General features: G+C 38.2%; 1 protein-coding gene across 1 annotated transcript; it reads left to right on the top strand.

Moving 5' to 3' along the window:
* The first annotated feature begins 898 nt into the window (after positions 1-898).
* On the top strand, positions 899-23,626 carry nt5dc2 (5'-nucleotidase domain containing 2). The gene is made up of 14 exons (XM_041799260.1): positions 899-1,333; positions 5,394-5,578; positions 7,827-7,901; positions 7,998-8,053; positions 8,384-8,477; positions 13,409-13,537; positions 15,371-15,431; positions 15,517-15,619; positions 15,727-15,828; positions 15,988-16,069; positions 16,254-16,340; positions 20,959-21,099; positions 21,395-21,459; positions 23,028-23,626. The coding sequence occupies exons 1-14, from the start codon at positions 964-966 to the stop codon at positions 23,287-23,289; spliced, it is 1,812 nt and encodes a 603-aa protein (XP_041655194.1). The 5' UTR covers positions 899-963; the 3' UTR covers positions 23,290-23,626.
* The last annotated feature ends 1,151 nt before the right edge of the window (positions 23,627-24,777 follow it).

Genomic DNA, 24,777 nt, shown 5'->3' with positions numbered 1-24,777 from the left:
ATACATTTCCTTGGTATTTAGCAGCATTGCATAACTGTGTGACTTGGGTCGAATGTTTTGGGTATACTTCCGCAAGCTTCTCACAAGAGTTTTGCTTGAATTGTAGTCCATTCCTCCTGACAGAACTGGTGTAACTGAATCAGATTTGTAGGCCACCTCTCTTGCACACGCTCTGATCAGGGCTTAGTGATGACCACTCCAAAACATTGACTTTGTTGTCCTTAGTTACTCTGTAACTCATTTGGTGGTATGCTTATGGCCATTGTTCATTTGGAAGATCAATTTGTGCCCACTTCCTGGCTGATGTCTTAAGATGTTGCTTCAATACTTCTGCATAATGTTCTTTCCTCATGTTGTCATCTATTTGGTGAAGTGCACCAGTCCCTCCTGCAGTAAAACACCCCCACAACATGATGCTGCCACCCCCATACTTCACAGTTGTGATGGTATTCTTAGGATTGCAAGCTTCCCCCTTTCCCTCCAGATGTAACAATAGTAATAATGACCAAACAGTTCAGTTTTAGTTTCATCAGACCACAGGACATGTCTCCAAAAAGTAAGGTCTTTGTCCCTGTGTGCATTTGCTAACTGTAATCTGGCTTTTTATGTTGCTTTTGAAGTAATGTTTTTTTTCATGCTGAGTTGCCATTTGCTTTATGAAATGTATTAATGCTTTAGTTTCCGTACATGTGTTTCGTGCTTTGAAGACAGTATTTTTTATGTACTTTTAGGCCACCGTAAAAATGTCCAGTTTCAGCATGAAAAGAAAACAGGATGTTTTTGTGAAGGGAAAGTCACGTTTCTGTACCATCTTAGTGTACACTTTGTTCTCTGTTTCTAATTGGCTGAAGAGACGCATGTCCCGCCTCTTTAAATAACGAGGCGTGTTCAGATTGACTCCCAGTGTTTGTATCTGTTTGCAGAGGCAGCGGATCTTAATCGTGTATTACCCCCGCTGTAAAAATGTCTCTGAAGACCGTGGGCACCGCTTTAACCCGTACACTGTGGACAAGGGGAAACAGCACTCCTCCTCTCGTCAGATCCCCTAAAACGAATAGACCTTCTTCATCATGCAGGGAGTTTGGAAGAGGACAGCAGAGCCGCGGAAAAAGTTGCTGCTCCAACTCGGACAGGCCTCCGAGTGGCGACGTGCCACCATCCAGCGAGCCACCTCATAGATGCACCACAGGGGAGAAGAAGAGACCAAAAGAGCCCGTAGGTGCTCCGGGTGTCTCTGGTGTGAGGAGACGATCCTACACCTCTCACGCTGCTCCTGCAGACAAGAGGTCTTACCTGTGGGCTCGGTACAATGACATGAAACGGATGGTTCACGGTAAGAAAAGGACCAACATAGCCTGTTCCCCTGACAAGTTAGCTTACGCACTATTTCTTTGTCCCCATCATCAAAGATGTATTAAAGCGACGGTTAGTAAATTAATGCTGCTTATTTATCAATTTGTCACGTAGCCTTTTTGCCATGACGTTAACCAAAGTTAATCTTTTTAGGACCTATCTTTTTGTCAACTTTATATGAGTAAATAAATAAACTTAAAACAAGCAACGAAGTGCAAGTATTCCTCCGCCGCCCTTGCCTTTGATAAAGCCCTAACGTTAGCTAACAAACATTAACGTTACCTTTCAAACATTGACGTTAGCTTACGAATAATATCACAGTATCATTGTTGTTTTATCGGTCATGGCAGACGTCATTTAGTATCATGCCTTAAAATAGAGCCAGAGAGACTTACAAGGTCATGAAAATGTTTTGCATCTTTGTTTAGTTTGTATTTGCATTAACTGGAAACAAAATAGATAGTAAGGATGAATAGTAGCTATACAATGAAGTGAGACGCAGTTATTTTTCTAATACCCACAGAAACAAATAATATAAAAGTAAAGTAAAAGCCAAATGATTACAAGCATAAATAAGCTAAATAAATGAAAATAATAGCATTGTTATAATATACAAGTCAGCTTTAAAAGGAGAATTTAGATATAAAAGTGTGAAAATGGAATAAAATAGGTGTTTTTGTCATTAACAGCTACACTTAGCTTTTTTTTTTAATATTTTAGATTTGCTTTGTCAAATCCAATCATTCAGAAAATGACGGGCAAGAAAATACAGTATTCAAAATAAGATGCATAAAAATATAATATTAAAGACAATAGGCAAGAACAGACACCGTTTAACCATAATAAACAAATAGATAAAGATTAAAAAATGAAGGTCACAAATCAATTTCTCATCTCAAGGGTGATATGAGCAGCACATTTCCAGCATAGATCTATAGAGTGGTAGCATCTACCATCTATCGATGGGAGGTTTTCCATGTAATTCAGAAAGGACTGCCATATTTTGTGAAATATCTTCCTCTGATTCTGTTAATGGTAAGATATTTTTTTCTAAAGGTATACATCTGTTGACTTTAGAACCTTTGTCCCTGAATAAGTAATAGAAATATTTTAATATTTAGGTCAACTTTAAAACAAGATTTTGGACATAAAAGCACTGGGATTGAAAAAATAGATAATTTTGTCCCTGAAAATACAACAGCACTTTGCTTCAATGTGCATCCTGCTGTGTAGTACTGCAGGATTTGTTAATGATATGCAATGCAGTTATACTGGATGATATTGCGATTGCATTTACAATGTATTGCATACATTTCTTATTTATTTATTTAACCTTTTTTAATCAGGTTTGTCCTATTGAGTTCAACAGATCTCTTCTTCAAGGGAGACCTAACCAAGAATGGCAGCAATACACAGTTTTCATCAAACAATACACTCAGACTCATACAGTACAAATGAGGTGATAGGAAACAATTGTAAATCATCACTTAAAACAGTGACATTCAGACAATTTGGATTCAAAAGTTAAATAATGAATTGCATCATGAGTCTTTTGTGTGGTTATTGAGGAAAATGCAGAACACAATGATTCTTAAAGGCTTAAAAAATCAGCCTTTTATTTGATTATGTAATTGCACAGCATGACATTGCAACTGTGATTGCATTTAAAATAATTGTGCATTAAAGAAAGGCAGTTTAGTGTTTATATTTCTGTGGCATTAAGGGTGAAACACCAATGGTAATTAACCATTAAAAATCCAGAATAAACCACAGAAATAAAACATGATAAATACTCATAATAAGAGGAGAAGCCAGTCAGCAGCAATATAAAGCCTAGAAAAAAAATAAACAGATATTCAGAAACTTGTATGTTGCAGTTTGGACCTTAAATGGACCATAAAGGAAATTGCTGAATAACAGAGACAGGATAGAATAAGCATAACTAAAGTTCACCAATACTGAAACCCTGGGAGGACATGTATGAAATCAGTTTATTACTTTTATTAGTTGCTATGTGAAATACATAATTCACTGTGATATTCGGTAGATTGTGGTTGTTTTCAAGAGATCTTGAGATGTTAAGACAATATAATGTGAAAACCAGCTTTGTTATCCAAACATGATGACAAAAATTTACTTCAAAACTTTACCTCAAAAACTGAGTTAAATTAAATGTATGAATGTATCTTAGCTTGGGACTTCCATACATCATGGATTGTTTTTTTTCTCTGGGCATGCATTTGCAACCCACTGAGGCAGCTAGCCACCAACCCACTTTTAGCTCCAGACCCACTAGTTGAGAACCACAGATTTAGTCTTGCAAATTATTATTTTTTTATCTGTAGAATTAAATCAGAAAAAGCTCCAAGAGACTCAGGTTGACTCTAAGGGCTGTATGGTCTGCTTGATCATGCTGTTAAAAGTAAAGGTCTGTTAACTGTTAAAGAGAGTGCCTTTGAGTTTTTTCTTCTGCAGTTCTATGACAACATCAACCGCATGCCAAAGACAACCTCAAACACAGCCTTTTGAGTCCTGGAAGCACTACTTTCAGTGTTTTCTTTGTCTTTTTATAGCTGTTGTTATCCCAGGCATATTTTCTCTGCACATAATGTACATACCAAGAAAGTAAAGACAATATTGTCAAGTGAAAAAAGATAAAAAGATAACAGGCACTGGGAAACACAACTGCTTTAGCAAATAATTATTACAGTATTGACCGCAACGCTATCCTAATGCAGCATAACATCCACTTACTGTTCAACATCAGCATTGTTTAAAAAAGAATCAAAAAGGCCTATTATTTAACAAAGACATGTAACACCTGGAACATAGTTTAAACATTCACCTCTATGTCATTGCTCTTCTACACTTTTATCAAATCTTCACTGCTGCTTGGTATTACTGTTATTCTCAGAGGTGACGCATCTTCAGATGTTTTTTCCAAGGCTTTAGCCTCTCCTGTTTTAATTTTTACACTCTCTCGTCTAACTTAAATGTCTGGATAAACTAAACAAATCCAAACCTAACTACTGAACTTTAGTATCATTTATGATGCATATATACAGGCTTTTGGTTTTGCACCTGGTTGAGGTGGATCTTATTGTATGCATCGAACACACAGTTGTATTAATTACTTTCAATCAATTTCATGTCAAGTCTAATGCTGGTTCCTAGATAAGATAGCTGTCATATTAATCTAGTACATGAAACACAGAATTTGCTGACCATAGAGGACAAAGAAGCACAAAATGTTACATTTGAGGCAGTGTTCAAGTGTTATGTGAGCACTATTTGCCCATCATACCTTTCAGAGTGGATTTTAATCAGAGCTGGTTGCATCATCACCCTGAAAAGTCATCTAATAGATTTATCTTTTAAAATAAGTCTCAGTGTGTAAGCAGAGGCGTTTCCTGTAGTATATTGACTGGATGAACTACTCTCAGGGTTGGCACTCTCACACATGTATCTGCTGGCCAGCTGCAGCCTGCACTGAACTGTCCCAGGACACCAGGACATGGCCTACTTTCTCCTATAGCCACACAGTGACCCACTCCTGTGCTCATATTCCAGCCAAGGTATTAGAGACAGACTCAGTGGCAGATTGTAGACTGTTTGTTTAATCTGTGCCCATGGGCAAACTGCATGACTGTACCGGATGAAAATATAGGCCAGCCAAACTGGCTTGAACACATCAGAAAAACAACATGTTTGGGGGAAAAGAATGAAGGCTACACTCCTATCATACACGCCTGATATTGTAAAGACTGTACACAGTGTTTCTGTTTGGATTGACATATGTTTGGACAGAGTGAGTTGAAATTTAGAGGAACACATTGCGCAATAAGCTAGCCAGCTTCACTAGATTGAAAACAGCAATGACTTCTCTTCTTTCCTCTCTGCAGGAATGCAGATGCATGAGATGGTGCTTCAGTGTACTGTTTTCATAAAAATATTTCAGAGACTGTGGATGGCCTTGAGCACTGATGTCTGTCTGATTAGATCTGCATTCAACTTGTTTGATTTTTCTCCTCCGCTTTCAGAGCTGATCCCACCTGGTGCATGCCACCTCCTCAACTCCTCCACTATCTACGCCAACAACGAGGTCAACCTGGCCGAGGTCGACATCTACGGCTTTGACTACGACTACACGCTGGCTCTGTACTCAAACGCCCTCGACGCAGCCATCTACAACACAGCAAAGGGCTTTCTGATCGATCACTTTAAGGTCAGTTATCTCCTTTAAATCCCTTCTTTTGACATACTTCTATCAGAAGATCTTCCCTTATTTTTCTTGAGTGCAGATATTACATGCACAGGATGGAGCAAATGGAGCAAAAACAGCAGAAATTAATACAAGAGAACGCACACTTTTTAGACAGCAACAATTGTTGGACATCTGTCCAGCCCTACATGTTTTAGTAACAGAGTCAACACCAAGTGTTACACAGAAAGGAACAACATTTTATAATAATCTAGGACAGTTTGTGTCAACACCAGAGCTGGGTGCGAGCCCAAATAATCTGTCAATCAATAAATGTCTACATTAAGTTTTTATTATTATCAAAAAAAGATTAGTCTTTGTAATTTGGCCTTTATTCTGAGGGAACAGTACAGCGGATAATGTAGGAAATCAGAGATAGAGAGAGAGAGTGGGGAATGACATGCAGGAGCAGAGCAACAGGTCAGATGAAAATCTACACCTCCTGCTTACATTAGCTTCCCTACATGGGAGCAATCTAACTGGCCATCCAGCTAGTCCATCTGCATCCCTGTTTTATTGATTTTTAATGTGTAGCTATTAATAAAAATGATAAAACCTTAAATTTTCTTTAAAATCAGTTTCTGTTGACCTTCAAAACAAGAGCGTACGGCCTCCTGTACTTTTGGGAGCTTATTGAATGACTGGCCAAAATGCCCGTTTCTGCTGTGGAGCTTTTATTGTGAAATGCTGCTTCACTTACATTAAGTTACGTATAAATGGAGCTCAGTTTGAGTGAATCAAAAGATCTTTAGGGTGTGCAGATGGTCGAGTGGTTTAAGGTGCTACCCATGTACACGGGCAGCCTGGGTTCGAATCTGGCATGTGGCCCTTTACAGCATGTCTCTCCCCACTCTCTTCCCTGTTTTCAAGTCTATCCACTGTCCTTCCTCTATCTAATAAAGGCATGAAAAGGCCCAAAAATAAATCTTAAAAAAAGAGTTTTTAGAATTTGATGATTCAAAGCAGTCTGTGACTTTATGGATGTAATGAATATGGGTTGATTTTTCTTGATTTAGATCATTGGGTCCCTCTCTGATACAGCAGGACTGTTTTTGTTGTTGGAATATTATGATTACAGTATATTGGAGCTTTCATTTGTAACTGAAATGACTAGGAATCATTTGTTTCTGTGCTATCTGTTGGATTGTGGCTGATGTGTTGTTTGGATATTGAAATGGTTAGGAGCACAAGAATCGTAACTTTCTAGTAATGTGTGGCATGAATCTTGTCTGCAGGACTTCTGTAACAAGTAGCCAAGTTCACAGAGCTGTTTAAAGCTGTTGTGTTTTTGACTTGTGGTATTTTTCCTTCACTATGAACATTATGGTGCAATGGGGGGGACAGTGTGAGTCTTCCTCAGTGCTTTTTTAGGAGGTAGGAAGGAACAGGCCATGCAGAGGCGGAGACAGGATTAGCTGAGCCAGCATGGAACCACAGCGCCGTGTCTATGTGGAGCTTCTTCTGTGCCATGCTCTCACAATCACACAACGTCACAGTGCATTATTATTATTGCTTTATAAATAGGGAGGTATTTTGTTTGTCCGTTGAATATTGTTTTTAATCCTGTTTTTTATGTATTTGTTGTTGTTTTTTTTATAGACTTCTATGTCTGCTATTAAAGATGATGATGATGATGAATATGAATGTCTCAAGACATAATGAAGGCCATGCGTCATCATAGCACTGTGAAACAGCTGTTATGACAATGAGGAGAAAACACTGACAACTCGGGTGGACTTTCAAAAGGTTTTGAAATCATACTTCTGTTTATTTAGAACAGAATTAGCAGATTAACTGTTTTCAAGGTAACGCTTTGTTTTGATTAACTTGGCCCACCTCTGGTAAATAAAAGGTTCATACATGTACTCGTGTGCAAAGTAGACTCATCTGTTTGTAAGTTTTTCTTCAGTGAAACAATAATGGGTGCCACATTTTTTCAAAGATTGCAGAACTAAGAGAGAGACACTTAGAGAACCTATCCATATGCATTTGAATTAACTTTGAATCATCTTTTATTTATTTTAAAATCTCTCCTGAAAATCCCTGACTTTGAATTGCAATTTGTTTAAGCCTTCTTTCATTGTGGTTGTTTTTGTAATGTTCTTTGTAGCTTTGATTTTTGATTATTTCACTATACCTGCATTACATAAAACAGCCCACAAATGCATTTCAGTTCAGGGTAACTGATCCATTTTGTCCTTGTGCTTTACAGTACCCTGAAGGCATCAACAAATATGATTACATTCCCAACTTTGCTGCTCGAGGGCTTCACTATGACATTGAAAAGGTAAATTAAGTTAAACGTCACAATTTCAAACAAGAGAGGAAAAATACTGACGTTTCTTTATGTGTGTAAATGAAAATGTTTTCCCTCCTTACACAGGGGCTATTAATGAAGATAGATGCCTTCCATTATATTCAGCCTGGAAATGTGTATCGGTAAGTTTGATGCAGCTGATTTCCATACATAAATGCCAGATTTTCAGGGTTCCCATGCATACTGGAAAACCTGGGAAACAGCTGACCAGTTTTACAGTCAAAGGAAACACATGGAAAGTGAGAGAAGAAGCAAAATGCCCTGGAAAATGTGTCATCATTTCTAAGCATGCAAGAGTTCCTGACTAAACCATCACTCCAAATCCATGAAAAGTCCTAGAAAAGAATTTTGAGAAGAGTGATTTTTACAAAAAGATATTATTCTTTATCTCGATCCCTTCTGCTAAATGGAAACTCAGCTTTTTTGTGTTGCCATGTGTTTTATTTTCGAAGGGGACTGAGTCCAGTTCCTGATGAGGTGGTACGTCAGCTCTACGGGGGGACATACCATGTCCCACTGCCACAAGACAGTGGTTTCTATGGAAAGGTGAGGATGACATTCAAAGTCCATGAAAACAATAAAAATATGTTTTTCTTATGAATGTTAGTAATATGTTTTTCATGTTGAGGTTGTTAAGTTACTTTTGAAAAAGATCAGAACTTTTTAGTAAATAAAAGAAACATTTCTACATCTGTTGGTTAAGAAGGGCTATTGACTTACATTTGTTATTTTTTAGTCTATATTTATAATAATTTTAATTGTATTTCATGTTATCAGTCAGGGTTGCCAGGTCTGTGGTTTTCCTGCGGAACTCTGCTACTTTTTTAAGTACTGCCGCAGGTAGATGTTTTTGTTCGCAGGTTTTGTGGACCCATTTTTGATGTCTTGTGTATGGGTATTTAATATTCAAAGTGGAATAAACTACTTTATTTATCCTCAAATACAACTAAATCAACCAGCAGAGAAGCAGGAAAACATAGAAAATGGCACACAACCAAAGATCCTCTGTGTTCCATTGGCCCATAGATATACACACCACACAGAGAAGCAGCACACTTGCATGCACACAAGCAATATATGTGGTGTGGCAATGGTTTTACTAGTTTTGGGCTAGTTTTTATCAGCCATTGGGCCAGATTTATTTCCCAGACCTGGCAACCCTGGTATTAGTACATCCCTAACAATTCAGAAAGTATAGAATAATTTAAGTGTTGTCAATCCCAGAAAATCATCAGCGTAATCATTTTCTCTCATCATGACGATTTGATGCTTTATAACTCTGGAAACATAGGGGTATTTTTCTTCAGTCCGTTAATACCAGCAGTTGGTGTTAAACTGCTTCCGTGTGGCATTTATGTCTGCAATGTATAGGCTGTGAATTTGCCTCAAGTTGCACCATTAATCTAAAAAGAATGTGCCTAAAATACTATAACTCATTGTATAAGCTATATAAGACCAAAAAGAGAACAATTTTTAATTATATTATCACATAGTTCATGGGATTTAGCTTGCTGAAATAACATCATGATGGAGATTTGTTAAAAGAAAAGGTCAAGCTTTGTCAGGTCTCTTATTAAGAGTTAAACCAAACAGTTTTAAAATTGTTTTTTGAATGGACTATGGTTTGATCCTTTCTGATGTGTTTTAGGTGAGGAAATTTGACTATTAATGTGCTTTATACTGTGTCAAGCAGATTTGTGGCTCCAGTTTAAATGTTTGATCAATAATCGATAGCTCGCTGTACTTTGATGCTAATAAATGTTTCTTTTTTTTGAAACTTTCTTTTTATTCAAGTTTTCTTTTTTTCCAACAATAAAGGACAAACAAAAAAGCATAGAAACAGAAAAATAGAAAATATCAGTGAACAGACAGGTTGACAAGGGTGACAAGGGTGACATAGGCCATACATTAATGCAAAGTGGAGTGATCTTTCACACATACAATGAGTTACATGTTAAAGAATATAATGTCCACCTTTCCCAGTATTTAGTAAACTGTTCAGCCCGCAATCTTAGGTTGAAGGTCAGTCTCTCCATACGTTGTATCTCGTTAACAATGGTAATCCAGTCATTCCTTGATGGCAAATTTATCTGCAGCCATTTCCGTGTAATGGCCTTCTTACTGCTAATAAATGTTTCTAAAGATGAAAAAAACATTGCAGGATTACTGTCAAAGGGAGTTTGTTCGTCATCAGGGCAGGCAAAGTTCCATCTCTTTATTGTTGCCAACACAAAACATTAAACGTGTACACCAAAGCCTGCTTATTTATGATTGGTCAATACAGCTTAGACTACTGCAGTGAACATGGTGAAAATCCTGACCTTTGTGAAGAGATTCCAAATCACAGTGAAGAATCTGTAAATACAGATTATTGTGGTGTTAAGCAACCTGTAGATTTGTTCAGTTTGCTTTAAAGGTTTGTAGTAACCTGAAGTGCAGAAAAATGTGCCAGGTGCTCTTCAGTTATTGCCCTTTTTGTTCTGTTATTTCCTGACCACTTCTTGTCTGTGAAATGTCGGTTTGGTGGCGCAGATGGGAGCGCTCTCAGTCACTTTCTGGGCACAACACATCTGCTCTAATCTCATCCGTCTATTCTGAAACATGGATGCGCAGCAGAATTTAATCTGTTGCTGTCCTAAAATAACACACGTGTTTTGCTATGCCTGGCGTCTTACATAAATCTGGACAGGGATTTTGTAATCTCATTTGTTCCATTGTCGTCATAAATCTGCTGGGCGGTGTACCGGTCTGTGAAAGGCTGACTACAAGAACTCTGTGTTTGCTAAAATTTTGTGTTTTTAGCTTTGACGCTCCAGAAGCTGCACTCAGTCAGTCACGAACAGTAGGATTTGTCAGTGTGTCTGACAGTCATGGAGGTTAAGCTGGCTCCTTTTTTGCTAATTAGGAGCAATTTGGACTCTGTTGTTTTGAATCAGGTCCACATAGTTTCTGGTTCATTTAGCCTTTTAAGTGTTTTCCTGGAGCTGGAAATGAGCCTCTCAATCATCTAATTCTCCTCCAAACTGTCTCAAAAAAGAGTTTTGTTGTGGCTATGACCTCACTTGGCTTTTCATGGCAGACTCTTAGTGGGTGGTGCAAATGTTCCAACTGTGATTAGGAGAGTCATTCAGAAGTACGGAGGCTCAGAAAGACCACTATTGCAATCACTTTATTAAGCTCTCTTTTGTGTGAATTTAAAAAAGTAAGTTATTAAAGTAGGTTATCTTATTAGTTTGGGGTAATGATCTCTTTAACGGTTTGATTGTATATATATATATATATATATAATTTTTTTTTGGGGGGGGGGGGTGGCCTAGTGGCATGGGGTGCACCCTGTGTGCGCGGACGGGCTGGGTTCGAGTCCGGCCTGCATCCCTTTGCTGCACGTCTCTCCCCCGCTCTCGTCCCTGTTTCCGACTCTGTCCACAGTCCTCCTCTATCAAATAGAGGCACAAGAATGCCCAAAATAAATCTTAAAAAAAATGTACATATTTTTTCATTACTAGTGCCATTAAGTCATCAGGAGTGCCGTTAAAGGTGGATGCAAGATGTGATCAAATAAATCAGATACCGTTTTAAGCTCCCAGTAATTGTCTTTTAATCTTTAGAAATTTTTTTTATTTTCTTTGATAAGGCTTGTTATTCAAGAAATCTCTTCATTTATTTTCAAATAAATATATTTTTAGGGCATTTTGAGAACAGTGGATAGAGTATGAAACAGGGATTGGAGAGTAGGGAGAGACATGAGGGAAAGGCTCCACAGGCCTGACTTAAACCTGGGCTTCCCATGTTCTTGGGACACACCTTACCCATTAAACCATCTACGCTTCTATTTAGTTATGTTAGATACTAAGATAAATCAAACTAGAGCTTCAGCTAATTGTTCTAGCTAAATCTATTAAGTTTATCAGTTCTTACCAGTGGCTATTTGGGAAATGCCTTCACAATTTGAAAAATGTCCAGAGATCAAAACCACATCTTGAAACCTGAGGTATGCATCTGCATCAAAGCTGCACCATAGCCTACACCACATAACCCTGGACCCCATGCTGAGACCTGTGCACGTAGCTGACGTGCATCTCTCCAAAAATCAAATTGCACGTTGAAACAATGCAGACTACTAGCTCTGTGACTGGTCTGATGGTTTTGTTTGGGTGTCTGCCAGTCCCTGAGTAGTGTCTACTGGCATATTATGTACACTCTAGTGCAGTGGCTCTCAGCCGGTCAAGCCTCAGAACCAACCCCTACCTGACCAATCACAAATCAATTTTTAAATTCACCCATTCAAATGCAAACTGCAAACAATTTTATTGTACTTTGTACAATGACAATAAATGATTCTGATTCAAATTGAAATATTGAAGAATGATTCAGTTTGGACCAGAGATAACAAAACATCTCTGCATGTCTTCTCAATGGCTTCACAACTCACCTTGGTGGCATTTGTCCCAAAAGAGTAGCAATATTTCATGCATTTCGTGTCATAGTGATGTCACTTTGCTAAACTGCCAGCATCTTGTCACACTTTACACATGTACCTTTTTTATTTATTGCAGATGGCAAGCAACTTTATCTACCCTACTACCTCCATAGTATCACCTTTTTTTGCCCAAACTTTTCTTATTCTTTAGCACACATATGAAACCCGTTGTAAAAGGCTTAATGAACCATTTTTGTTCTCTGACTCACCAGTTGACAACCATGGCTCTAGTGTGACAAAAATGGCTGTTGATGGCAGTAAAACTAGTCAAATCTACTTGATGACACCCCAAAATGCCAGACTTGTATGTCCTCGTCCATGTTTCTTTCTGGGCCTGAATGAATGCAAAACATCTCCTCACCCTCTTCCTCAGCTGAGCAGTGGCTGTACTTTCCATCTCCCCTGATGTCCCATATCTTTTCTCCTTTACAAGAACAGCAGTATAGTTAACTGTTGCACAGTATTTATCAACTCCAACATAATGTGCACAGGTTAAGTTGCCATAGTTTTCTGTACACAAACTAACCTTTTATATGGCAAAGGGACCAGGAACTGGTGGAAAAAAATGCACTGCAGAGTAGCATTGGTCAGAGCAATACCCAGCAAACCAGCAGGTCAAAAACCCCAAGATGTTCATTTAAAATGCCAAAAAAGCAGTAAATCTTCACATTTATGAGACTGGACCCAGAAAATTTTTGCAAGTGTAGCTTGAAAAATTAATAGAATAACTGACTGGATTTCAAAATATCTTTATTTAAGGTGTTTCAGCTCAAACTTCATAATTATAATGGTCAGACAGGCTAATTAAGCTCAAAAGACCTGAATTATTGAGCTATAATTTAAAGTTTTTGGCACTCAAAACTGAAAATTTGAAGCATCTCAGATTCTCAAACAGTTACCTTACAAAAACCTAATTTTAAAGGTCTATAACCATTAATGTAACCCTCATAAACAGTTAATGTTATGCCTGACATAAAGCCTGTGTTTTCTTTCACAGGGGCCGAGGGTGAAGCAGTTCATGGACATCTTCTCCATCCCTGAGATGACTCTGTTGGCGGCAGCAAATGATTTTTTCACCACTAACGACATCGAGTATGATCCAGTCCACCTCTTTAAGGACGTCTCGGTGAGTTCTCACAGTATTAAATGTTACACTGAGGTTTTCTCACCGTGAGGAGAAAACTGCCTCTATGTGGTTGACTGTTTGACACGCTGTGATTCTTCAGCTGGAGGCTCAGGAATCTGCTGAACTCAGGGAAAATTTGAAATCGCACTCTCATGGATAGAACAGGAACAATAACAGGTCTCCCATGTGGTCCTGAGGTGATCCGGTTTACAGTTACAGGCCAGTACAACTGAGCCACTGTCACTTTTCTATCTACTGAGAGGAAAAACAGGAGGACTGGAAAATTTAAAGCTCTCTCCTGATATCTACATTATGTCTTCACTGTTTGTTTCTCTATGTCTTTCCTTCATCACCTTCTTTCTCTTTCCTCCTTTTTCTGCCATTCTTTCCTCTTTTGTTCCTTTCCTTCCTTGGCCTTTTCCTTCTTCCCCTTCTGTCTTTCCATCTTCCTCTCCTTTTTCTTTTCCTTCTGTCCTCCCGTTATCTTCTTTGCTTTTTCTTATCTATTTCCCCTCCTTTCTTTTATTGCCTTCTTTCTTTGCTTCTTACCTTACTTTCTCTCCTTTGTTTCCCTCTTTTCTGTCCTTCTTCCCTTCCTGCCTCTTTCTTTTCTTCCCTCTAACCCTATCCTTTCCTTCTTTTTCCTTAGCATTTTTCATTATATTTTCTTGTCTTTTTTGTCCTTCCCATCTTTTTTACTTCTCTCCCTTCTGTCTCCATCCTTTATACTTTCTTTTCTCCCTTTCCTTTTCTACTTACATTTTTTTCCCTTCTTTTGTTATTGTTCTTAATTTCACTTCTTTCCTTCTTTTATCTTATTTCCTCTGTCTTCTTTGTTTGCTCACTTCTCCCCTTTCTCTCTCTTTCTCCGGTTGTTTTCTTTCCTTCTGTCTTTCATTTCTTCCATTTCTCTTTTACCTCATTTTCACTCTAATTTCACTCTCCTTCCATTCTTTTATTTCTTTATTCCCTCTTCTTTTTCCCCTTTCTTCTCTTCGTCCTTTCTCTCCTTTGTTTCGTTCTTTCTTTTCTTTCCCTTCTATCTTTCTCTTCATTTCTCATTACATCCTTTTATCTGTCCTCCTTTTCTTTTTCCTTCACTCTTAACTTTCTTTGTTCATGCCTTTTTCTTTCTCGTGTTTTTGTCTTTTCTTCTTTTCCCCATCCCTTCTTTCTTCCTTCCTTTAACCCCTTACTCTCTTTCTTTTATTTTGTTTTTTTCCTTTATTCTTCCATCTTTAGGTCCATCTTCCTTTCCTTTCTCTATTTTCTGCTCTCTTTTCATCTTTCCTTGCTCTCCCTTCCTTCTTCATTTCCTCCTTCTCTTCTTCTTTCCCCTTATTTCCTTTTTCCTTTTCCTTCTTTCTTTCATGCTTTCCTTCCCTTCTCTTCTTTCCTCTTTTATATTTCTTTTTTCCTTTTTTCTCTCATTTGTCTCAGTGTTTCTGTACTTTCTCTTTCTCCTATCTTTTTTGTTCCATTCAAATTCCATCCTTTCTTTTTCTCCTTTTTATTTATTCTGTCTTGCTTTTCTTCTTTCTTTCCTCATCCCTCCTTTCCCATCGTTTCCTCCTAACCCTAGCTTTCTTTTATTCTGTTCTTTACTTTTTCCTTCCTTCTTTCTACCCCTTCTATTCTCCCCTTCTTTCTTTTTCTTCTTCCTTTTCTTTCTCTCCTTTGTTTATTTTTATGTGCCTTTTTCCTTTTTGTATAAATCTCTCTTTATATGAGCAGAAAGTATTGTAGATTAGAAAAGATGCTTTCATATTGCTCAGTAATGCAGCACTGTTGTGCATCTCTACCTTCTTTTAATTTTTTTCTTTGTATTTTCAGGAAGCCATTGGCATGGTTCACCTAAAAGGCTTCATGTACAAATGGATCATGGAAGATCTCAGTAAGACATTTTTTACCTTTTTTAGAGTCAAGTCTGCAAAATGCTGCAGTTTTACTTCATGCTCCTTTCCTGTCTCTCTTCACAGATAAGTATATTCTAAGAGGAGAAGAGACAGACGCTGTTTTGCACCGACTGGTCAGCAATGGAAAGAAGCTCTTCCTTATCACTAACAGTCCCTTCAGCTTTGTGTAAGTATGGGTGCTCTGTCCTGCACGTCGTACTCTCTGACTCATAATGAGGTTGAGCTGCTCTGTTGCAATCCTGGCGTTCTTGTTTTTTCTTCTCTCGTGCACAGGGACAAAGGCATGACGCACATGGTGGGGAAAAACTGGAGAGACTTCTTTGATGTTGTCATTGTGCAGGCGGACAAACCTCACTTCTTCACTGATTGTATCAAGTGAGTACACGTGGTGGAGAAAGAAGGGAACAGAAGGTGACTCTGCAGGGTTTGTTATTCATCGCTCAGCAGAGCAAAACAATTGCACGAAATTCTCTTTTGCTTTGTATTTTGAAGAAAAAAAAACTTATAACATCTTCCAATTATTCTCTCTTTCAGACCTTTCAGAAGACTGGATGGTAATGGAGACCTGCGGTGGGAAAGGATACACAGTTTGGAAAAGGGACAAATCTACAAACAGGTCTGTATTCAGACTACTGTTAGTTTAATGATTCATCATATTTGAGCTGCCTTTGTTCCTTTAAATGATGCTTATTCCTCCCTCTTGTTGATGTCTGTGTTTGAGCATGCTGCCAAATGTTTTCACTTGTTGAATCGTGCAATGAACTGAACATAGCAACCTGTTCTTTTGTGTTATGCTCCAGGGAAACTTGTTTGACTTTCTCCGACTGACAGGCTGGCGAGGATCGAAAGTTCTTTATTTTGGAGATCATCTTTATAGTGACTTGGCTGTAAGTATGAAAACATAACAATCCCACTGATTTAAACTGTTATAACGCTGCAAAAAAATCTAATCCAAACAAGTAGATGTCTCTAACTTATTGTCTCATACACTTATTTCATGGCGAATCCAGACACACGTCTTATTTTAAGATATAAACATAAGAAAATAGGCTCTTTCTTGCTAGTAGCAGACACAAAAAGTCTGCCAATAGGGCAATCAATGTTTATAAAAGTGTCTGAAATAAGATATGTGTCTGAATTTGTTAGTACGCCTCAAAAGCTAAACTTTGCTTCCCCCTTTTGGAGGTTTTCTGAATGAATGCTTGAAAGTCCGGCCTTAATTTTTTTGCTTTTTTAACATCTTGGAACAAGCAGTTAATTTGGAATTTTTCAAGGAAAATTCAGCTTAAAATAAGTCTGAATATGTTTACTATTGATCAGACAGATATGCTAGCTTTTGTTGAGTTTCTGCATTGTAGATGATCAGCCTTATGACTTGCTTTTATTAAAGTTTTTAGAAAAATCAACCTATGACTGTATGACATATTTTTCTCTTTTTGCTCAACTTCCTCCAAAAGTTGGAATTTCTACAAAGATAGCACATCAGCCTTTATTAAGAACATGAAATAGCGACAAATGTTTACTATGATTCATTATTTATAGTCTGCATAAACACAAAAACTTGCTCACACTGTCAGAGGCCAAGCCTTCACGTATTTCACATTTCTGTATTTTGCCAACGTGGCATAAGGGTGGGACAAGAGGGCTGCGCAGTTAAAACATCAAACACTAGATGGCAGTAAAAACTGCATGATACTGTTTAAAAAATCCTGCAGCTTAAGACACACTGACTCTATTGCATTAACATTAGTTCCTTTTATATATGATGTACAAAGAAACACACTAGATTTCTACATTTCTAAATAAAGAAATAGACTCACATATAGGCCACAATTGTGCAAAGCGTTCTGCATAGTGATGCCAAATAGTGTTACTCTTATTCTACCTAGCAAGCATAATACTTACCCAACTTTTATTTCAACCTCAGTTCAGATTAAGTAAAGAGGGCACCAAGAAAGAAATGTCCGCAACCTAGGTCAGGGCCAGTACAATCGGAAAGATCTGGAAAGAAGAACAGTGCAACAATATGACATCATTAGCCAAAGTGTATTGCACAACAACAGGAGCCTGCATGTGAATCTTTTATTTCCACAAAATTGAGCATGCTTCTTTGTGCAGCATAAACAAGAGACACTAATATTTATCTAATAAGGCTAATACAGGTGCACCTCAGAGAATTAGAATATCAAGCGAAAGTTCATTTTTTTTCTGTGACTTATTTCAAGAAGTGAAACTTCCATTATCCTAGATTTGTCTCATACAAAGGGAAATATTTCAAGTTTTTTTTTGTTTTAATCTTGATGGTTACGGCTTACAGCTCACAGAAAACAAAAAATCCACTATCTCAAAACATTTGAATATTGTGGAAAAGTCCAGTTTGCAAACGTTTTCCTGAGCCTTCATCCTCTGACTGTGGTTCAGTTCACACACTTTCAATTATGTGGAAGACTGCTGACTTGACAGATGTCCAGGAGATAATCACTGTCATCCACCACTACGTGGGTAAGCCACAGAAGGTCAATGCTGAAAGGACAGGCTGCTCTCAGAGGCTGCATCAAAGCATGTCCAAATAAAGTTGACTGGATGGGAAAAGTGTGGTAAGAAATGGTGCACAAGCAACAGGGATGAGCTCAGTCGTCAGAGGATTGTCAAACAAAGCAGATTCAAGAACTAAGTGGAGCTTCACAAGGAGTGGACTGAGGCTGGAGTCAGAGGATCAAGAGCCACCACACACAGACGGATACAAGAAATGGACTTCTTAGTGTTGTGTTCTTAGTGTTGAGCCAATCCTGAACCACAAATGTCATCAGTGCCTCACCTGGGCAGAGGAGAAAAAGATCTGGAGCGTTGCTCAAGAGTCCAAAGTCCTGTTTTTAGATTAAAGTAAATTTAGCATTTTATTTGGAAATCAAGGTCCCAGAGTCTGGGGGAAGATCTGAGAGCCACAGAATCTGAGGTGCTAGAAGTCCAGTGTTTCCAGCTTGCGTAGTCAGCGATGGTTTGGGCTGCCATGTCATCTGCTGGTGTTAGTCCATTGTGCTTCATCAAGTCCAGATTCAATGTCAGCCATCTACCGGGAGATTTTAGAGCACTTCATGCTTCCATCTGCTGAGAAGCTTTATGGATATACCAGAACTGGTTTGTTGACCATTGTACTACTGTGTTGGATTGGCCAGCCAACTGATCTGACCTGAACAGCATTGAAGACTCTGGGGAAATGTCAAGAGGAAGATGAGAGACACCAGAATCAACAAAACAGACGAGCTGAAAGCTGCTATCAGAGCAACCTGGGCTTCAAAACTCTCCAGCAGTGCCACAGACTGATTGGCTCCATGCCATGTTGCATAGATGCAGTAATTTTAGTAAAAGAAGCTCCAACAAAGTACTGAGTGCATAAATGAGCGTAGTCTTCCAGAAGTACAACATTTCTGTATAATTAACGCTTTTTTGGACTGATGTTTTGGGATTTTCTGATATTTTCAGGTGTTGGATTTTTGATTTTTGTGAGCCAAAGATAAATCTAGAATATATATGGTGGTTTCCCTTTCTCAATTAAATTGCAGGAAAAATGTCAAACCTTTTTTTTATTGTATTCTATTTTTTTTAGATGTCTTAATACACTAGGCTTCCTTTAAGAATGTGGAGTTGATGGTATGGCTGCACTTGAACATGTAACAGCTCTTCTTACCCAGTTACTGTTGTTTAAGTAAAGAATAGAGTACTGTCCATTAGATAAACAATCAGCAAAAAGGCAGACTACTTAGGCTACTACTGTACTTGGCTACTATTTTGAATTTGTTTCTAGCACAAGCAATTCAAAGTAGGGCTGCATAAAATACATTTGTTTAAATGTACATATTAGGCCTAGATGAACAATGTTTTATTATATTATTACTATTACTATATTGCAAGAAATCATATTTTCTATGTCAATCTGCTAAAATAATGTTAATACAGTAATTTTTTTGGAAAATGTCCCCTGAAGCCAAAATAATTGTAAAAGCTCTACTACAGGTGGTAACTTGAAGGAGCTATATGTAACTGCTTCAAAATGATGTGAAAACATGGCCGTTATATTCAGGCCTCAGTCGAGCTGTTAAAATGTGCACACACTGGTTCTAAATTAATTGCTTCTTTAAGTATTATCCACTTTTGATTTATTGCAGTTAATTCAGAGTGCAGCAGTGTGTTTTAGAGATTGCTCATATTGCATTAACAATGCCATTGTGAGTCATCGAGCAGCCCTAATTAAGAAATTAATAAAGTTCTTTAAGCAAAAAGGAAAATGCATCTCAGCAGCACTTACAATGCCACTGCAAGGTAATTAAAGGAGTTCACACAAACAGATACAAGCAGCAATGATGATCTGTTATGGCTGAAAAGTACATTTATAGTCCACTCAGCACTGCAGCTTTACGTGTGATAAAGGAGACAATACTGCAGTGAAGAACAAGTCAAAGGGAAAGGGAGTTTTTAATTAGTTTTCAAAAATGGCCAAAGTTGGGATCCTACTCATTTAACTCTGTCTGAAACAGAGCATCTTCAGCATTTAGTTCCAGCTTATGCACTACTAGCTCTCTAAGTCCTGAAGATTGAAGAGCTTTAATGGGTTTTTACTCTTCAAGCAGATCAGAGATTTATCAGCCCAGAGTTTGTGAGGGGAATTATAACCAGCAGCAACATTTTAAAGGGGACATATTTTACCCTTTTAAGACAAGTTTATATTGTTCTCAGAGGTCCCCAAAACATGCCTGTGAAGTTTATTGCTGAAAAAAACACTCCAGTATTGTTTTTTTTTTTACATGTCTAAAAGTCCCTCTGTTTCAGCCCTTCTCAGAACGAGCTGTTTCTGTGGCTTTAAATGGTAATTAGCTGTCTGACTCCGCCTCTGACCACACCCCTCTCAGGAAATGGATGCAACGGTCATGATATTACAGACACTTTTTTCTGTCCAAAGTTTAGACTGGGATTCGAACCATCAATCTCCCAGACTGTAGTCAGCAGGTTAACCCACTGAGCTATCCGGCATCTCAGCTGGTAGTTGAGAGGATCAGTAGAGGAGGGCGGAACTTTCCTCCAAGTGGGGGGGGCTAACCAAACCTGGGGGCGGGTGCTTTTCCCACTGGTGAGGTCACGAGATGTAAAATCTGAGAACGGCTTGTTTCAGCACACAATTTCTGAAAAGTGGAGAAAGAGAGGGGGAGAGGGAATGGATTTCTCTGGTACTTGAGGGGATTGTGGACAGGCCAGGGACACATATTCGTGTTAGAATAGCCTGATTGATTGATTTTGAAATGATTTTTGCATTATATGTCCCCTTTAAAACCAACGGGAACCTTTTGATTCTCTGATATTGTAGATTAGATTTTGTATATTTCACCACAGAGGTCAAATATTTGGCTCTGGATACATTTTTCTTTATACTGCTTTTCTTTTATCTGCATTTTCCAATCATAATTTATCAAATCCATTATTTAACCAATGCAATTTCACTGTTTATGTCAGGATCTGATGTTGCGACACGGCTGGCGAACAGCAGCCATCGTACCAGAGCTAGAGCATGAAACCAAAGTGGTAAGCACGGACCAGTACGCTCTGAACCTCACCTGGCTGCAGGCTCTGACTGGACTCATGGAGCGTCTACAGGTGAGATATTGAGATCTGGTAAGTTACATCCAAACATGTTTAGAGAAACATCAGCCCAATTTACTGCCCAGGATAATTTAGCCCAGGTAACTTCTTTTAACAATCTGTGCCTTATTACCTGTCAGAATAAAAGAACAAAACATAAAAATGAAGTAAAAACAATGTTCTTGTTCATACCCGTATCAGAAATTATGAATTTGTGCATCAGCTGTTTTAAGTCTTTGTCAGGTCTCCATGTCTTTGTTAGAATTGTAGATCTTGATTTTTATTTACGCCCTTGTCTTTGTTCTCATAGATGCATCGAGATCAAGAGTCTAAAGAGGTTTTTCAGGAATGGCAGAAAGAGAGAGAAGAACTAAAGTAAGTTGTGTTATCCCTGAGGTAAATTTTGTCATATTTCAGTGGATGTCTTATTAGTGTCAAGTGCCAAAGTCAGAACAAGCTGGGATGTCCTGCTGAAAAAGCTTTGACAGAACTGCGTACATATACCAGGATGGTCAGCACACAAGCAGCCTAAGCCTCAGTTCACCTGATTTTTGCATCTCTTAACTGAAGTTTGGCCAATGAGGGCAAGAACTGTACAAAACATGGATGTAGATTCAATGACATCACCCAGTGGTCCAAAAATGGCTGTCTTAAAGTATCTGTCAACCTAGAAATGGGCATAAAGATGGAGCTGAGGCAGGCCTAAAGTCTACAAGCAAACGTCTACAATGTCCAGTACACTCGCTTGCCCTTAATTATGCAAATTCAAAACTTTTAGCCTTGATATAGAAAACTCGGTTCACCCCCAGACCAGATTTTTTTTTAAACTAGATTGCATACACCTTCATCCTTGTTGTAAAAATGGACTCTGTAAGATTAGTGTTGATGGGATTTTGGGGCTTTGGCAGCCGGCCTCAAGTGGACACTCGTGGTACTGCACTGTGTTGCACTTCTGCATGGTTTAATTTTTTTAACAACAGAAGTTATTGCTTAAATTAAAGCTGAATATACAAGCCAGCCAAGAGGACTTTAAAATACAGAGCATTCAGAAAGTACTCAGACCCCTTAACTTTTTTCAGTTTTGTTCTGTTGCAGCCTGATGCTGCTGTTGTTTAAATTAATTTTTATTCCCATATATCTACACTCAGTACCCCACCATGACAAAGTGAGACAGGAATTTTGATTTTTTTTTTTTTTTTTTTTTTTTTTGCAAATTTATTGTTAGAAATTAAAAAAAAACTAAATATCTCACTGACATAAGTTTTCATACCCTTTACCACTTATATTTGTTTATTAACCTTGTGGTGAATTAAATTGGCCTTCTATAGAGAGATGTGTGCCTTTCCTAATCATGCCTAATCAGTTTAATTTACCACTGGTGTACTCCAATCAAAGTGTAGAAACATCTCAGCAAAGATCTAGAGAAATAGGAGGAACTTGAGCTATATTTCAATTGTTTTTGCAAAGGGACTGAAATTTAAGTTTTTTATTTTTAATCAAACCTTCTATATTTTTACAATTCTGTCTTCACTTTGTCATAATGGGGCACTTAGTGTAAATTTATTAGAATATTTTCTTTTTCCTGTCGCATCAGGCTGCAACATAAAACAGTGAAAAGGGTCTGAATAGTCCTAAATGCACTGTACATATAACAAATAATGACTTTTACAGGAACCAAACTACTGTATGTAACTGTATGGTTAGTTTAAGTTTCACGTTGAAGAGTTAAACCATTAAAAAACAAGAGATTAATGCTGCCTAAATAATAAATATTTCTCCCCTTGATGCTTGACGAAACTGTAAGGTTTTGGATATGTGAAGGCTACTTTGCATTCTTATTTTACTCAGGTTAAAGGAACTTGATTTGCTTTACAAAGTTAAGTATTTAAATTCACATGGTCTTAAAATCTTACTAATCTACAGCCTGACCTTTTACATTGCAGGGTGATGATAAAGAACTTGTTCAACCCTCAGTTTGGCAGCATCTTCAGAACATCTCACAACCCTACCTACTTCTCCAGACGCCTGTCTCGTTTCTCTGACGTCTACATGGCCTCTCTCAGCTGTCTGTTAAATTATGACCTCTCATACACTTTCTACCCACGCCGGACCCCTCTACAGCACGAAGCTCCTCTGTGGATGGACCAGCTCTGCACTGGCTGCATGAAGACGCCTTTCCTGGAGGAGATGTCCCACATACGATGAGAGCTGTGCTCTCCTCAGTGACTGATGGGACTGATTTCAAACTGTAGTCTTTTCAAACATTTGAAATGGCCTGAGGATTTAAAGCGGGGTTCTTTCTAGTCAAGAGGGTGCCACACTGCTTCCTGCACAGAGCAAAACATTCCTCTTCCACAACATGACCCACTGAATCCACTAGAGGGAGCTGTAGGTTTAGCTGAGTAGAGAGCATACCATTCCAGCCCAATGTGTACAGGTTTGACAGATGCTTTGGATGTTGCTTGAATTAAGGTGATATAGAAATGCTGAGTATTATTGAGCTGTCTGCGCACAACAACAACAAATAAATAAGAAAACCTTACATGATTATGTGTTGGTCTCTCAATTCAGTTACAGTATTTACAGATCATCAAAAAATTTAATATTAGACAAAGATAACCCGAACAGATACAAAATGTAGTTTTTAAACGATTATTTCATTTATTAAGGGAGAAAGCCATCAAACCTACCTGGCCCTTTGTGAAAAAGGAATTACCCCCAAAACCCAATAACTGGTTATGCCAACATTGCCGGCAACAACTGCAAGCCAGTGTTTGCGATAACTGGCAAAGAGTCTCTCACATTGCTTTGGAGGAATTTTGGCCCTCTCTTCTTTGCAGAATTGTTCTAATTCAGCTGCATTTGAGGGTTTCAAGCATGAACGGCCTGTATAAGGCCATGCCACAGCAATTTCAAGCACACTAAAGTCCAGACTTTGACTCAAGCCACTTCAAAGCCTTCATTTTGTTTTTGTAACCTTTCAGAATGTTGAACTTTTGTCTCATCTGTTCACGGAATATTTTCCAAAAAGTCTTACAGATCATAAAGATGTGTTTTAGCAAATGTGAGATGAGCTTTTGTGTTCTTTTTTGGTTGGAGTTATTTTGGCCTTGGAACTATATCATGGATGCCGTATTGCCCAGTCTCTTTGTTGTCGTTGAATCATAATTAACTGAGTCGAGTGTGGCCTGCAGCTCTGTAGATGTTGTTCTGGGTTCTTTTGCTACCTCCTGGATGAGTCATTGATGCGCTCTAGAGTAATTTTGGTCGGCCATCCACTCCTTGCAAGTTTACCACTGTTCCAAATTTTCTACATTTGTGGATAATGGCTCTCATCGAAGTCCAAAGCCCTAGAAATCGCTTTGTAACCCTTTCCAGGTGGAGATGTCAGTGCCTTTTTTTCTCATCTGTTCTTGAATTTCTTTAGATCACAGCATGGTATGTTGCTTCTTGAGATCTTTTAGCCTTCTTCTCTTTGTCAGTCTGGTTCTATTCAAGAGATTTCTTAAATCAACAGGTATGTCAGTAATCAAACCTGGGTGTGGCTAGTGATATTGAACTCAGCTTTCCAAAAAATATAATTAATCACAGTTAATATATGATTAAAGATGGCAGGCAATTACTTTTTCTCAGAGAGCCTTTTTTTCCCTTAATAAAAGAAATCGCCATCTAAAAACAGCATTTTGTATCTAC

Source organism: Cheilinus undulatus, linkage group 11 (assembly GCF_018320785.1).
Source record: "Cheilinus undulatus linkage group 11, ASM1832078v1, whole genome shotgun sequence".
NCBI lineage: Eukaryota > Metazoa > Chordata > Actinopteri > Labriformes > Labridae > Cheilinus > Cheilinus undulatus.
The sequence above is the reverse complement of the archived record's forward strand: the minus strand, read 5'-3'. Positions and strand labels throughout refer to the sequence as shown.

What these genes read in the sequence shown, in the direction of transcription:
- nt5dc2 (XM_041799260.1), top strand. Translation starts at nt 964, where the DNA reads ATGTCTCTGAAGACCGTGGGCACCGCTTTAACCCGTACACTGTGGACA. An exon ending in ACAGTGGTTTCTATGGAAAG is followed by an intron (nt 8,478 to 13,408) that starts GTGAGGATGACA and finishes TTTCTTTCACAG; the next exon opens with GGGCCGAGGGTGAAGCAGTT. An exon ending in GACTCATGGAGCGTCTACAG is followed by an intron (nt 21,100 to 21,394) that starts GTGAGATATTGA and finishes TTGTTCTCATAG; the next exon opens with ATGCATCGAGATCAAGAGTC.